General features: G+C 42.1%; 1 protein-coding gene across 5 annotated transcripts in view; it reads right to left on the bottom strand.

The window, feature by feature from the left end:
• Positions 1-13,838, bottom strand: part of LOC129170645 (cAMP-dependent protein kinase type I-beta regulatory subunit) — a 63,740-nt gene that overhangs the window by 19,235 nt on the left and 30,667 nt on the right. For all 5 annotated transcript variants that reach the window (XM_054758379.1, XM_054758380.1, XM_054758383.1 and 2 more), the window contains 3 exons: positions 6,478-6,539; positions 2,329-2,375; positions 346-504 (listed from right to left, as the gene is read on the bottom strand). In XM_054758379.1, the coding sequence (XP_054614354.1) occupies positions 346-504; positions 2,329-2,375; positions 6,478-6,539 (268 nt within the window). The remainder of the gene's footprint in view (positions 1-345; positions 505-2,328; positions 2,376-6,477; positions 6,540-13,838) is intronic.

Genomic DNA, 13,838 nt, shown 5'->3' with positions numbered 1-13,838 from the left:
TACCCTGAGATTCCCAGCCCTACTCCCAATACTTGATGCGGCCCAGCCTCACCCAGACTCTACCTCCACTGGCCCTCAGTGAAATAGAGTTTGAGACCCCTGGTCTAGTGTAAACTAAAAAACTGAAGTCATTACAGCTGCTATTACTTTTCTGCATAATTTATCTTCACTCTGGCAAGTGTGGAACTGGTAAGAACCGCAGCCTGAGAAGCAAACCTCAGTGAGTCAGTGAGTGCACGCCCTCGGGTGAATAACGTAGCCTTAATTAACGATACTAAACAAGTCTAATATCCTGTAAAACGTGTACTGTAAAAGGCTACATGAGAGTGGACCAGTATGTGTTACCATGAGGATGCGACGGTAGCTGTCCCGGTCGATCCCCCAGAGTTTCAGATCCGTCTTGGCCTTCACTGTGGCGGCTCGGGGAGTCCCGTAGATCAGGGCCAGCTCACCAAAACTACCGCCTTCTCCAATATTGGTCACCCATTCCCCATTCACATACACCTGTGGAGAGCCCAAGGGGCAAGGAACACATTGGTCAAAGCTGTTGCTTTGTCATTGGGTAGACATTTTACTGCGTTTGGATTGGGTCCAAAATGATCCGCCTCGGAACGTACGTTTGTAGACGTCCCATTGGCTGTGGTACTCTGGTGGATTATTCTGTGTTACAACTGAATCAGTCTGGCTTTTATACACTATGTTATTTATGTAGTCAAAAGATGAATGTTTTCCCCACTGAACTGTGGCGAAGGTGGCTTTTCTCATTCCATTTCATCAGCCAACATCAGTTTTGTTGTTTTATTTGGGGGGGGGATTTCTACAAGAATACTGGTGTGGATTTTCTGAATACTTCTTCCAACATTCTTATTCACTTTTAAGTCATCCCCTTCACACTCTTCTTTCCGGGCAATGTGATATGCTCCCTTAGCTTGTCCCCTAAGTATTTGATCCCTGCTAAGCCATCAGATGAGACCCTCTAAAAGGCTTTCTATCCATCTTGTCAAACCATCAATGCCTTTTATTCTTTTTTTCTTCTCTTGTTCAGACCATCCCTTTGATTTGGGGGGAGAAGGTGCTACTTTTAGATTATAACATACATCAACACAACATGCACTATCCTGTTGATTTAATAACACAAAGGGGAGCAATAGAGACAAGGAGGGAGGAGGCTTTCATTCATTTAGTGACACAATTGTTGCAGGCCATCATTCGAGGCTCAGTCGACCACAGGAGACTCATCTGTCACAATAACCTGGGAAGCCTTTTAAAAAGATGATTATGTTAGCGAACAAAAGAATTTTGCAAAAGTGCTGCGTCAGCGCAGACAGAAAGTAGGTCTTTTGTGTACTGGCCTGCAGGGAGGTGAACTAAAATTGTCTCAATCGGCAATAAAAAGCCAGTAAAAGTAAAGGGAGCAGACAAAAATGTGAAATATACTGTAATGGAAATGATTTAACAACTTGATTTAATAGTCGGGGGTGAGAACCTGCCTCATGTGGAGGAGTTTAAGTACCTCTGGGTCTTGTTCACAAGTCAGGGCAGGATGGTGCGGCATCTGCAGGGATGCAAACTCTGCAACGGCCCGTCGCAGTGAAGAGGGAGCTGAGCCGAAAGGCAAAGCTCTCAATTTACCCGTCCATCTACGTTCCTACCCTCACCTGTGGTCATGAGCTTTGGGTAGTGACCGAAAGGACAAGATGGCGGGTACGAACATCTGGGCTTCCCTGCTTAGGCTGCAGCTCCCACGACCCGACCTCGGATAAGCGGTAGAAGATGGATGGATGGATGAATGGTTTAATAGTCCAGCATGTGTGTGGTGGCAACACATCACAGCTGTTGTGTGTTGCGGAAATGAAGCTAAGTTAAAGCAACATGTGCTGGCAAGTGGGGGTACAGTGCCACCATCTTTGTGGTCATTGTATTTGTGCATCTCTCAGGTGGTCCAACGCTGAGGCTTTGCGCAGAAAACCTTGCCAATCGGCTTCTCTCCAGCAATGAAAGCTTGCTATAAGCCGATAAGGTCACTTCCTGTTTGACCCTCTGTCGGCTACTGTTTTATCTCTCCGCTTAACTCTACTGTCAGACGTGCAAAGACAAAAGTTGTTCTCAGTTTGTCTGCTTGGAGATGCTCAGATGGGCATCAGAGTGGAACGGAACTCAGGAAGGGAACAAAACGACCCAGTACAAGCCGGCCAATGTTTTCCCTCTGAAAACCTTCTTATAGCATCTCTTCAGAAGACCCTCAGGTTCCCAAATGCCTCTCTGCTCTGCTTCAACTTTCTTTAACCACAAAAATGAGTGCAAGAGTGTTACTTGATGGCCACTTACGTCCACTTCGCCTTGGTCAATCACATAAAAGTTGTCCCCTTCATCACCTGCAGGGGAGAGAAACAAAAAAAGCATAGGACCTGAGTAGGAGGCCGATGGTCTTGTAGTGGTTCACATAACTGAGTTTAGTACAGTTGGTATGGGATCAATTCCCACTGGCCCATTCGCACACTTGAAAAATCCTGGTTTATTTGGTTTCTCTCCATTGTCACATTTCTTTCGACAAAACGTCCGCTCCCTGCCTTGTTCATCTAAACAGGGATGTAAGTCTTCTGATAGACGGTTCCATATGCATCAAGATACACGAGTTACGATACAATTCATAAACTGTATATTTTTAAAACAACGATTCGATACGATGTACAAACGATACGATTCGATTTGATGCGATTCTACGGTTACATTTGTTGGAGACATTAATCTTACGTTAGGAAATAAAGAAGCCAATTCTATATAAGTGCCATTCATAAACATTTTTAACTCATTCAATACCAAAGACGTAGTTATACGTTTTTATAAACTCGAACGCCCGATCCTAACTAAGTAGTTGTACATATTTTATGCTTTTTTGCACGAGAGGCTAAAAGAGGTGATGGCGCAACTAACCACTAATGCAATTTTAAGCCATAAAAACGGCCACTTGGTGGCAGAAAAGCCTCTGACAAGAGCTTGGCAGAGATGATGTCGATGGAAGAATCACCTGGAGGAGTGTAGCGTGCAGAAGGTTGGGAAATTTTTACGCATGCACGCGCACACACATGCACACACGTAGCTGCGTTCCAAATGTGAAAATTGTAAACAGTTCATGCCGTTATATTTGTAAATAGTTATTTGCATGTAAAAAAAACCGAAACTTTTGTTTGTGTTGTTCATGTTGGTAAAGTTGTTTTGTTATTTGAGCTGTCACAAAAGAAAAAATATTTGTGTCAAAGTGAAAGTTATGGTTGAAATATATCTTTTCACAAAGAGCTGCTTTTCTCTCTTTTCCAGTTGAGTATTTTCCTGAAACTTACCTACTGTATGTTATACTGCTGATTACTAAGGAACGGAAAAAGGTAGAAAAACTTTTTTTAAACGTTTCTGATGAAAGACGGGAGTCTAATCTTCCTTTTGGTAGGTTCCATGTTTATATACCATAGATATATAATAGAAATATATCCATAGAACACTATATTCTGTGCGCCTTGAAAGATCAGTCAAAGCCATCTAAAATGTCCGGTACTGAAGGAAAGTAGTGCAGAGCAGATTTGCCAATGTTATCATCAGCATCTTCTCACTATATTGTTCTTGTAAACGTACCCTGCTGTTACTATGAACACAGTACACATGACCCAAAATAGATAAGACTTTAGGGAGACGGACAACACATTAGCTTCCTTGATCAACTGTAGCTAATTTTGTGGGAAACGGTCGAACGTCGCTTGTGTGTCGATGACAAAAGCATTCCTTGCTTTCACAGTCGACACAAAGCGAGCCAAGGGAACCGATTGGCTGATGATACCTAAAAGCATCTTGTCTGGAGATAAGCATGAAAAATGTCTTTCCTTTAATTATGCTATCCGTTGCATAGGGCCCCGGGGAAATGATTAGAAAGGACTGACTGCCACATAGTACATATGAACACCGTATACCTGTATATGATGCTGCAGCCACCATGAAAACAGACTCAAGTGAGGAATAACACATGAGCATACGTGACACAAGAATGCGTGTGTATGGTACAAAAAAAGAGGGTGATTGTGTGTGTGTGTGTGTGTTTCTGTGGCCATGTTCACCTGAGGAGTTGAAAGGGTCCGTGCACTCGGTGTGTAAAGTTCACAGGAGTTCACACGGCTAATTAATACTGAGAGGAGGGCGCTCGTTCATCATATGGCTGTATTTGTCACACAAAAACGCTCCTTGTCTCTCTGATGGCCTGTCTTAGTGGAGACCCCGGACTCACGCATACACACACACACACACACACACACACACACACGACCTGCTGCAACCTGGCCCCCTCCCAATTCTCTCTCTTTCTTTCATGTGGCATCTCTCTCTTCCCTCTCACTCTGTCTTTCTTTTCTCCTACTCTTCCTGTCTTTTATCACTTAGGGTCTCCAACCTTTCTCATGCCTTTTGAGTTGAGGCAAATATTTGAACACAATTTGCTTACAAACACACACACTCGTGCACAGTCGGGTCTAGTTTACTCGGTGTAAATGTCATTCATACTGGGTGACTTCCTAGTAGGAAAAACCAGATTTTGGCCTTCAAACTACCCGAGCTTGCCTCCCCCCCACAATATCTAGATTGGAATTCTGGCTGCAGCAAATGCTCCTTTTGTTTAAAAAGGACTGGAGCTGCAGTCAATAACTTGTAGGCCGTGTCTAAATAGTGCTATATGGACCAGTAGCATGGGTGGCGTCTTGAAGTTGTACAGTAGTCCAGACAAGAGCTGAGACATCAGGGTCGTGTACACCGCATACCTTTACTCTATAGTGTAAATAACAATGGGCTGTCTGCAAAGGTGGGGTGGGGGCAGAGGTGGGCTGCAAACTTGCCAGGCTCATTATCTCCAAATTAGGACTGATACGATCCTGGACCTTGTCTCAGAGATGATGTGGGAGTGCCTGAGCAACTGGGGGTGTTTAACACAGACAACATCTCTTTATTCTTTTCTAATAACTGTTGAATGTTTGAGTGATAATTCACATTGCAAAGAGGAGGTTATGAACCCCTTTAGTTGCGGCTATTTTGGACTGTTTTGACTGATCCTTCAAGACACACAGAGTATAGTGTTCTATGGCTATACAAACATGGAACCCACCGAAAGAAAGATTACTCTTGCCTTTCATCAAAAAAAAAAAGTTTCTACCTTTTTGCGTTCTTTAGTCATCAGCAGTAGAACACACAGGAAAATATCAGGTCCTGACTAGAAAAAGGAGAAAAACAGCTTTTTGTGAAAAGATACATTTCAAGCATAACTTTCACTTTGACACAAATATTTTTTGCCCATGTGACAGCTCAAATATCTAAACAACACCACAACATAACCAACCAAAAAAGGATTGTTTTACATAAAAATGTATTTGCAAATATAACCCCATGAACTATTTACAATTTTCACATTTGGAACTAAACTGTGTGTATGCACACGTGTGCACACTTGTGTGCGTGTGCATGCGTTACAATTTCCCTACAATGTGTAACAGACGCTAGACACCTCCACGCTCTCTCACTTCTTCCTTCCTGTCATGTGTGATTCTTCCATTGAAATGATCCCCTTCAAGCTCTTATCAAGTGCATTTCTGCCACCTTGTGGCCGTTTTTATGGCTTAAAAGTGCTCAGAAATGGTAATGCATTAGTGGAGAGTTGCATCATCACTGATTTAGATTTAACTGTAGTTTGTTAACACCTGGAGATTGGAAGGACTCAAAGTTGGATTTGACAAACTGTATCTGTTGATTTGTCCTAATCAAATATCATGACATGACTACTACCATCACTACTATCAGGAGAACCAGAGTATACAGCAGAAAAATATTTGTGTCAGAGTGAAAGTTATGCTTTAAATGTATCTTTTCACAAAAAGCTGCTTTTCTCCCTTTTTAGTCAGGACCTGATGTTTCCCTGACACTTACCTATGTTCTACTGCTGATGACTAAAGAATGGAACAAACTTTTTTTTCCTGATGAAAGATGGGAGTCTAATCTTTCTTTTGGTGGGTTCCATGTTTATATAGCCATGGAACACAATATTCTGTGTGCCGTGAAAGATCAGACAAAATCGTGTAAAATGGCCGCTACTGAAGGGGCTGTCTTATGAAAAATGGCTGGGATTGAATGAGTGTACATCCAAGTTTCACTTCTGTAGTGCTGTCCCTTGATAACAAAATCTGCTGGAAAGTGAGGGGTGTACTCACATTTGTCAAATACTGTGCATTGTTGTCACTCATGTCTTGCCATTCTTGCGGTATGCAGTATTTTGGGTTCTTAAATAACACATTTGTTAAGTTTTCTTTCTGCCTTGTGCCGTTGGCCTGCACTCGGGTCCACCAGTTTTGACCGCACACCACTTATGATGGCAATGTTGTTGTTGTTGTTGTTACACAGTTGAATGTGACACATCATTGCATGAATGCAGCTGAAAACCGGCCTTGTACCTACCTTGCTGGATCACGGTTTCCCCAGCGATGTGGGTGACAGGGAACATGGCGTCAAATATGTCGCTGAATGAGACAAAAAAGAGAAGACGGTAAATATTACAAGGACACACAGCGTACACCCACACACTTGTTTGTTGTGCTGAGCAGTGGAATGAGGGTGAAGAGCCATAATCACTGTGTTAACTCTGTCATCTTGAGACCATTCTTCACTGCCTAGCACACAGCATAGCCACAGAGACCAGCCTGGAACTCTCCATGACCCTGGTGCACACACATGAACTTGCACACAACACCTCCATTGTGCACCATACACAAACACACAGAGAAGAGCACAAAAGTTCCTATACTCATAATCCTTTTGTGACAATTAACACTTAACCAGCACTGGAAGTGTGCTTGTTTAAATAACGAAACCCAAGCAAACTCCAATTATTTTCACATTTTGGTATGACAAGTCGGCCTAAACCCAACTCCTGTGTTGTTACAGTGCATGATCAAAGCTTTTTATCTGGGAGGCGCTGAGAAAACAAACCAAATGGCAGCTTTGCAAAAGCACTTAATATCCGTTTCAGCCCGGCAGCGAAAGCGCTTGTTAGCCTTGTTCCTAATCGGGCCAGTTAAAATGCATGAAGCCGCTGCAGATTTGAGTTCCACCGCTAAGGATGTGTCGGGGCACGAGGAGGCTCAGTATCCTTCCTCTCCTCCGCTCTCTTGCCTTCGGGGTATATTTATCTACCTAATCAGTGGCATACCACCCGTCGTATAGAGAAATATATAAAAAAAAAAAAAACAATAAAAGCGGTCAGGCAAATCAAAAACCTGCTGAGTGAATGTGGAGCAGGTTTAAGCTTGTTGTTGAATTAGTGTATCATTGAAAGCGTATTTGACCTCGTCTGTCTGTGTCTGAGTATATATTGCCTAAGAAAGCACACGCAACTTTGCAGAAAATGTGTGGGTGTTGAATATGTTTGCTAGCCAAAAACACCTTGCTGCACACTGCAGACATTTTTTTTTTCAAGCCGATACCATTACCAACTTACTGCTTCTCAAGACCGTTATGATACCGAGAACCAGTAACTTTTTTACTTTTTTTATATCTATTTTTTACGTCCGCCAAGCACAGTGCAAAGTTTTAATCTGTTTGTTAGTTTGTCTTCAAAATAGCTTGAAAAGTTCTGGATGGAGTTGGATGAAATTTTCAGGAATTGACCAAAATGGGAAATGCAAGAACTGATGAAATTTTGGGGGTGATCCGGATCGCCGTCTGGATCCAGGAATGTTTTTTCAAGGATTCTCTATCATTGCCACATATACAGTAACTCCACATCAAATGGTCAAAGAACTTTGAAAAAAAAAACACAGGACATGTTTCCAACAGGTTCTACAAAATATCAAAGACTAATCTAAAAAATGCAGAATTTTGGTGTGAATCACAATATGGGGAGAACTATGGCGCTTGGCGGAGGTCCGCGCTCTAGTTTAAAATTTAGATTTAAGTGTCGTTTGTGGACACCCGGCGGTAAGAAGGACTGGAACAAATTAGCATTTGACCAACTGTACCTGTTGATTTGTCCTAATCAATTATCAAGACATGACTGACTATCATGAGAACCTATCAGGAGTATAGAGAGGGAGGAGCCACCTGCTGTCGCCCAGCAAGGTGCACTGTACTCAGGCACATGCTCCGAGCAGCCGGGTATGATGCCACGGAAGTCTGTGGCAAACCTTCTGCCCTTTTCAAACAATGCAGCGCTGGCGTTTCAGGTGGTGGATAAGGTTTTTTTGAGTTTTTTTTCCCCCTGTCATTGCAGAGCATTTGGTACAACTAGCATACAAAATGTCTTCCTCAGAAAATCAATGTTTTGTTTAGAAGTTACAGTGACAGGCTGTTAATGTCACAGGCAGGAGAAAAAAGGAACACTTGATTTGCTCACTTGCACAGTATGGGTACGCTAAAATTATCGGTTATTGAAGCTTGTTTAATGTTATCGGATTTATTGGTATGACGTCATAATTCCGTCACATCGGCCCAATAATTACTCTGGAGCGACTTATATGCCAAAAAATACAGTATGTATTGAGCAAGACTTATGGACTCTATCTAATTTCTATACCATTTACCCTGTTTTTGACCTTTTGGCACATTTGTACAACGTGCACACACAAGTGAAATGAAGGCATTCCCTTCAAATAGCCACATAATGGGGTCTGGTTGGCCAGACTAACATCTGCAGGAGCTCGCTCTTTACATGTGTGACCACCTTTGCTCAGTCAGCTTGTGGTCATGGATAACTAACATTGTGTGGTGAATCAAAATAACTTCCTTGGCGAGACATTTGACAGGCAGGGATCGGTTGAAATGAAGTGAATCGGATGATGCAGGAGCTCCTTGGTGGCGCGACGCTGTGCGGTGATGATGCATTATGCGGCTAATAGGGTGTCCAAGACTCAGCCTCGTCGCCCGTCACGGTGCAAGATCAAAAGCAAGTGAACCTGCGCTTAAGGTAATTACCCTTGACCACTTGGCCTCTCTCCATCCCCTCTGTGAATGCATCGGTGAGCACAACAAAGACAAATTCACGCAGGTAATTACTTCCCCTCATCTTCACCTGTCCCCTTTTTCCCATTTTTCTTCACCCCCAACTTCCTCCTGGTCTGTTCTCAATCATTCTTTCTCTTCCTCGGCCCTCTGTTGGCCTTTTCTGCCCTCTAATTCTTTCCTTTCCCGACCTATTCCTCCCCATCTTTAGGGTCTATCGCCCCCGTCCCTGCCTGTCCCAGATGGCGTGATTCATCTTGTGCTTTCCGCTATCTTAGAACCCTGACCTTGTGGAAAGGTAGGGCAGCCCTTAAACAATGGATGCGCTGTTCTGACAGCGCGCAGACAGAAAGGCATGGAGTCCACTGCAGACTCTGATGGGGGCTACGAAGTTCACCTCCACCGAAGAGGAGGGGGGAGACATTAACATTTCTATCTTCCCAACTGGCATTGTTCTGCTTCCATCAGCGCCCAATTGTTCACAATGCTGCACACAGTCTTTGTGCAGGCATCACATTGGCACTGCATGTGTGTTTCTACCAGCGTTGGAATAATGGCACTTCTGTGCTAATCATAAAAGGTGGCTAGCAAGCCCAAGAAGCATCGGTTTCAAGCAACCATGCCAAAAGATGCGCTCACAGGGAGCTTATATTAAAATTGATACGGTGGGAAAGAAGACACCCCTGCGTAACACCCTGCATTGTATGCCGTTAAATAAACAGAAAACAAAGCTGCTTTTGTTTGCTAGTGGTATGAAACAGTGACTGTGCTTTTACGGTAAGAGTGGACCAATTTCACTTCCAACATATTTTTCGATTATGTGGTCCAGTAAATACAGTAATCCCTCGCCACTTTGCGCTGCAAATTTTGGAGCTTCACTCTACATCTACAAATGTATGAATAAATCGTGCTGGTTGAATACGGCCTATTATTAGTCGGAAAATTTGCACATTTCAGCACATTTAATGTACATTTTGCCTAAATGTATCATTTTCAAGCATAAATGAATGACTAAATGAAGTAAAATACAAATTTAGAAGACTCGTTATGTAGTATTCTACACTGGTCACTAGGCATTAGTAATGTTAGGCTGTTTCGTGGTTGGATGCAGCCTATTACTGTATTCTCTTCACTGTACGTCGCTACAGAGTATAATTTGCACCAGCCAAGAATGCACAATGAAGAAGAAAAAAACACAGAAGTCGCACTGGACTATAAATTGCATTTTTGGGGGAAATCAGAGACCAAGAACAGACGTTTCACCTTGGACGGCAAGTTACAGTAATAAGAATAAAATGGAGATCAACAGGCTAAATAGGCCTACGTTAACATAACATTAACAGTTATTGAGATAACTATAGCCTAAACAACTTGACATAACTAGTTTACTTAATGTGATTTTCTTTTTGGGGGCTTTTGTGTTCCATCTTTCTCTGTTAATGTTTACATTGTACATTTTCAGTGGTACTGGAGTGATAGGCTAGCAGATACTGGCACACAAGCCTCGAGCGCCCTCTTGTGGCTGGCAGTGTGAAAAAAGTATAAATCGCAGGACCAGCCAAACCGTGGAAACAAATTTGACTTATAGTCCAGAAAATACAGTATTACTAAAAAAAATATGCATATTGAAACAAATGTTATTTTCTACCTAAATTAAGCATTGTCGAGCATAAAAATGGCTAAATGAACTAAAGTACAAATACAAGGAATTAAGAAGCCGCATTCAAATTGTAATAGGTCACCAGATGTCAGTAATTGTTCAGCGAGACAAGCACCGGACTTGACCAAAAGAACAACAGGCTTTAATTGCAGGTTTAAATTATAAGGCACAATAATAACAAGATAATAATTCTAATCATAACAACATGGGCTACAGTTGTAGTCAATAATAATCCAGCAAAAACGCAACTCTGAACCCCCAACGTCACTTCCTGTCCACACGTCCAAAGACATTTATTGCAACACAAACAAGTATGAGTCTTATTTATGTCTTAAATGGCTTATTAGCTTTGACTATATCTACTATATCGGGTAATACAAATGTAAAGGTGCCTATATGAGTGTTATTTCATGTCTCGGTGGCACTAGTAATGTTAAAAACCGTCTTTAGAAGAACATAAACAGGTCTTCTATACTATAGCTACAAAAATATTCAATTTATAAATCAGGAATCCTACTTCGTGGAAATGCACTTATCACGGTCGGGTCAGGAACCAATAAACTGCGATAAGCGAGGAGGGATTACTGTGTATGCTAAAATGACAGATTCTGTGTGAGTGTATGCTGCTGTCTCCAGGACACCGTAACTTGCTTCTACAACGACGGTACATGCCCCCAACCTCAAATTTTCCCCAACACATTATTTTGAGTTATCCTAGCCAATTTCTGCCAAAATCGGAGTGTTTGCCCTCATTCTTACACCACAGCTGTTTATGTGCGATTGTTATGTGTTTTAATGGGCCGCACTGTTAAGTTACACAAGCCCTTAAAGGAAAACCTTGGGTGGAACACTTTATGTAATCACCAAAACAATCAACAACTGCACCGCACACGGGGGGTGGAGGGTGGGGAACTTTCCAGCTTTCCAGCTTGTGTCCTGGTCGGGGAGTGCTGTGCTTGCTGGCACGCCGTGATGGCTTGAAGGCTTCATTTTCAAAAACCACAGATGATAGTTTAGACTGCTGATTCTGGCAACCTAAGACAATGCTCTTTGTTTTTGAAAGAAAGAAGCACAATTCCGTTATTCGCATAGCCGCCCCGAGGACACCAAATGTAACCTGCACCTGATTTTTGTTTATATAACCATTTTACGCCTCAAGGCCTCAAGGTACTGTTACTTCATGCCGCTGGATGAAGTCTAATGTACTTTTTAATGGTGGTGGCAGTGATCCGGGACTATTACAATATCAAATATTTTGGACAAGAAGTTGGAAACATGGAGACCTCCTGGAGTCCTGCAGAGATGGTTGGACATTATGGGTGACATACACTACAGTAGTGCTTGTTGTTTGGCTGCCAAGAGCAGAGCTGTGATTAGTCAGCGGAACGCGTACAGACGACTGCTTGGACAGGGCACTGTGTTGTTCAGTGTTGGGTGCATGAGCAGCACCTTATTAGTTATTGAAGTGTGATGGACTTCGCCACTCTGAATGGCTCTAGTTTGTCAATTTCATAGCTGCTTATCACAGGGTATTGTTACCTCCGCCAAGGAGGTTCATGTTTTTGCAGGCGTTTGTTTGTCTGTCTGTGTTGAAAATAACTTGAAAAGTTCAGAATGAATTTGGATGAAATTTTCAGGAATTGTCGGAAATGGGATATGGAAGAATGGATTAAATTTCGGGGGTGACCCGGATCACCGTCTGGATTCAGGAATTTTTTTAAGGATTCTTTAACATTGTGAGAGAGGCACATTTTCAGCATTTGTGTATATAAAATACAAGACAAGTTTCCAACAGGTTCTACAAAGTATAAAAGACCGATCCAGATAATGGAATAATTGCGGATAGTTGGAGCAACAACACCATTATACTGTATATAGCCAAGACACTGTGGAATCTGGAGTTTGTTGTGTTTTCAAAAGCTATGGCGCTAGATCCAGAAGAAAACCGCCATTACAGAAAATGCAATTTTTGTCAATAACTACTGAACTAATATTGATATTATTATGAATCCAATTGCTAATGCTATGTTTTCATGGTCAAAAAATCTAAATGTGTAGATAAAATAAACATAGGACTAATATTTATTGATTATTCGAGTGCTTTTCTAGTTCATAAGGTGCTGGAAGAAGATGACTCATTGTCAATGACATTTTTAGTGTTGATCTAAAGCAGTGCTTCACAAATAGTGGGGCGGGCACCCCGGGGGTGCGCGGTAAACTGTCGGGAGCGCTGGTTTATAGATGGTTTATACTGTAGATTGATTGTACTTTAAACTTCCTACTCATATTGGGTAGGGCTGGGAATCTCCGGCTCCCTCACGATACGATACGATTTGTGACACATGGCTTGTATTTTCTTCTTCTTTTTTTAAACCAGGGTATATTGATAATCCGGGGGTAGGTTTTTGTCACACTCCTAATATTGGGAGCAACTCGACCATGATAAAGTGTAAATAAGCTGTCACCTTCTACTCAAATAGAGTCCTCTGATTTGAAGCACAAGCACACTTACAAGAATAAGCATTCAATCCAACCAATTGGCTCAGTGACGATGGTGTTTACAAGACTGTTGTGTAACACACTAGATATTGTGTGAGCGCTATGGAAAGCAGCTTTACAGGGCTGACTAAAAGACAAGGAGCCAAAATTACTCATGTGGAACAACCAAGCTAAGCTCCTTCAGTGTGGACACAATTACATGTATTTTTGAACGCCTATTTCGGTCTTGGCTTTTGTACGAGGGCTTTCACACTCATTTCTACGACAACTGCAGACAACTGCAACAAAGATGTAGAAAAGAAATGTCATTTTAACTGAAGCAAATTGGACTGTATTGTGTGCAATAAGATCCTTTTAAGACATTTACATCTGAGGGCATAGTCAGCTGGTTAAAAATGCTCTTCTTTGACTTTTCTAAAAGTAATCTTCGATAGAAGTGAACTTGGCATGGAGGGACAGGCAGGGTCGGACTGGGACCAAAAAAAGGCCCTGGACTTTTTCCCTAAATAGGCCCGCCGGGGGGTGGGGGTGGGTAATATGGTTTTGAAATATTTGAAAACCCACACATACTATTTTTTTCAGTATTCCTTCATTTTGAAGCTTCATTCTCCAATAACTTTTTTTTTTCTCTTTTAATTTCTGCCATCCACCTTTTTCTTTGCGT

The sequence above is a fragment of the Dunckerocampus dactyliophorus genome, chromosome 18, assembly GCF_027744805.1.
Source record: "Dunckerocampus dactyliophorus isolate RoL2022-P2 chromosome 18, RoL_Ddac_1.1, whole genome shotgun sequence".
NCBI classification, from domain to species: domain Eukaryota; kingdom Metazoa; phylum Chordata; class Actinopteri; order Syngnathiformes; family Syngnathidae; genus Dunckerocampus; species Dunckerocampus dactyliophorus.
The sequence above is the reverse complement of the archived record's forward strand: the minus strand, read 5'-3'. Positions and strand labels throughout refer to the sequence as shown.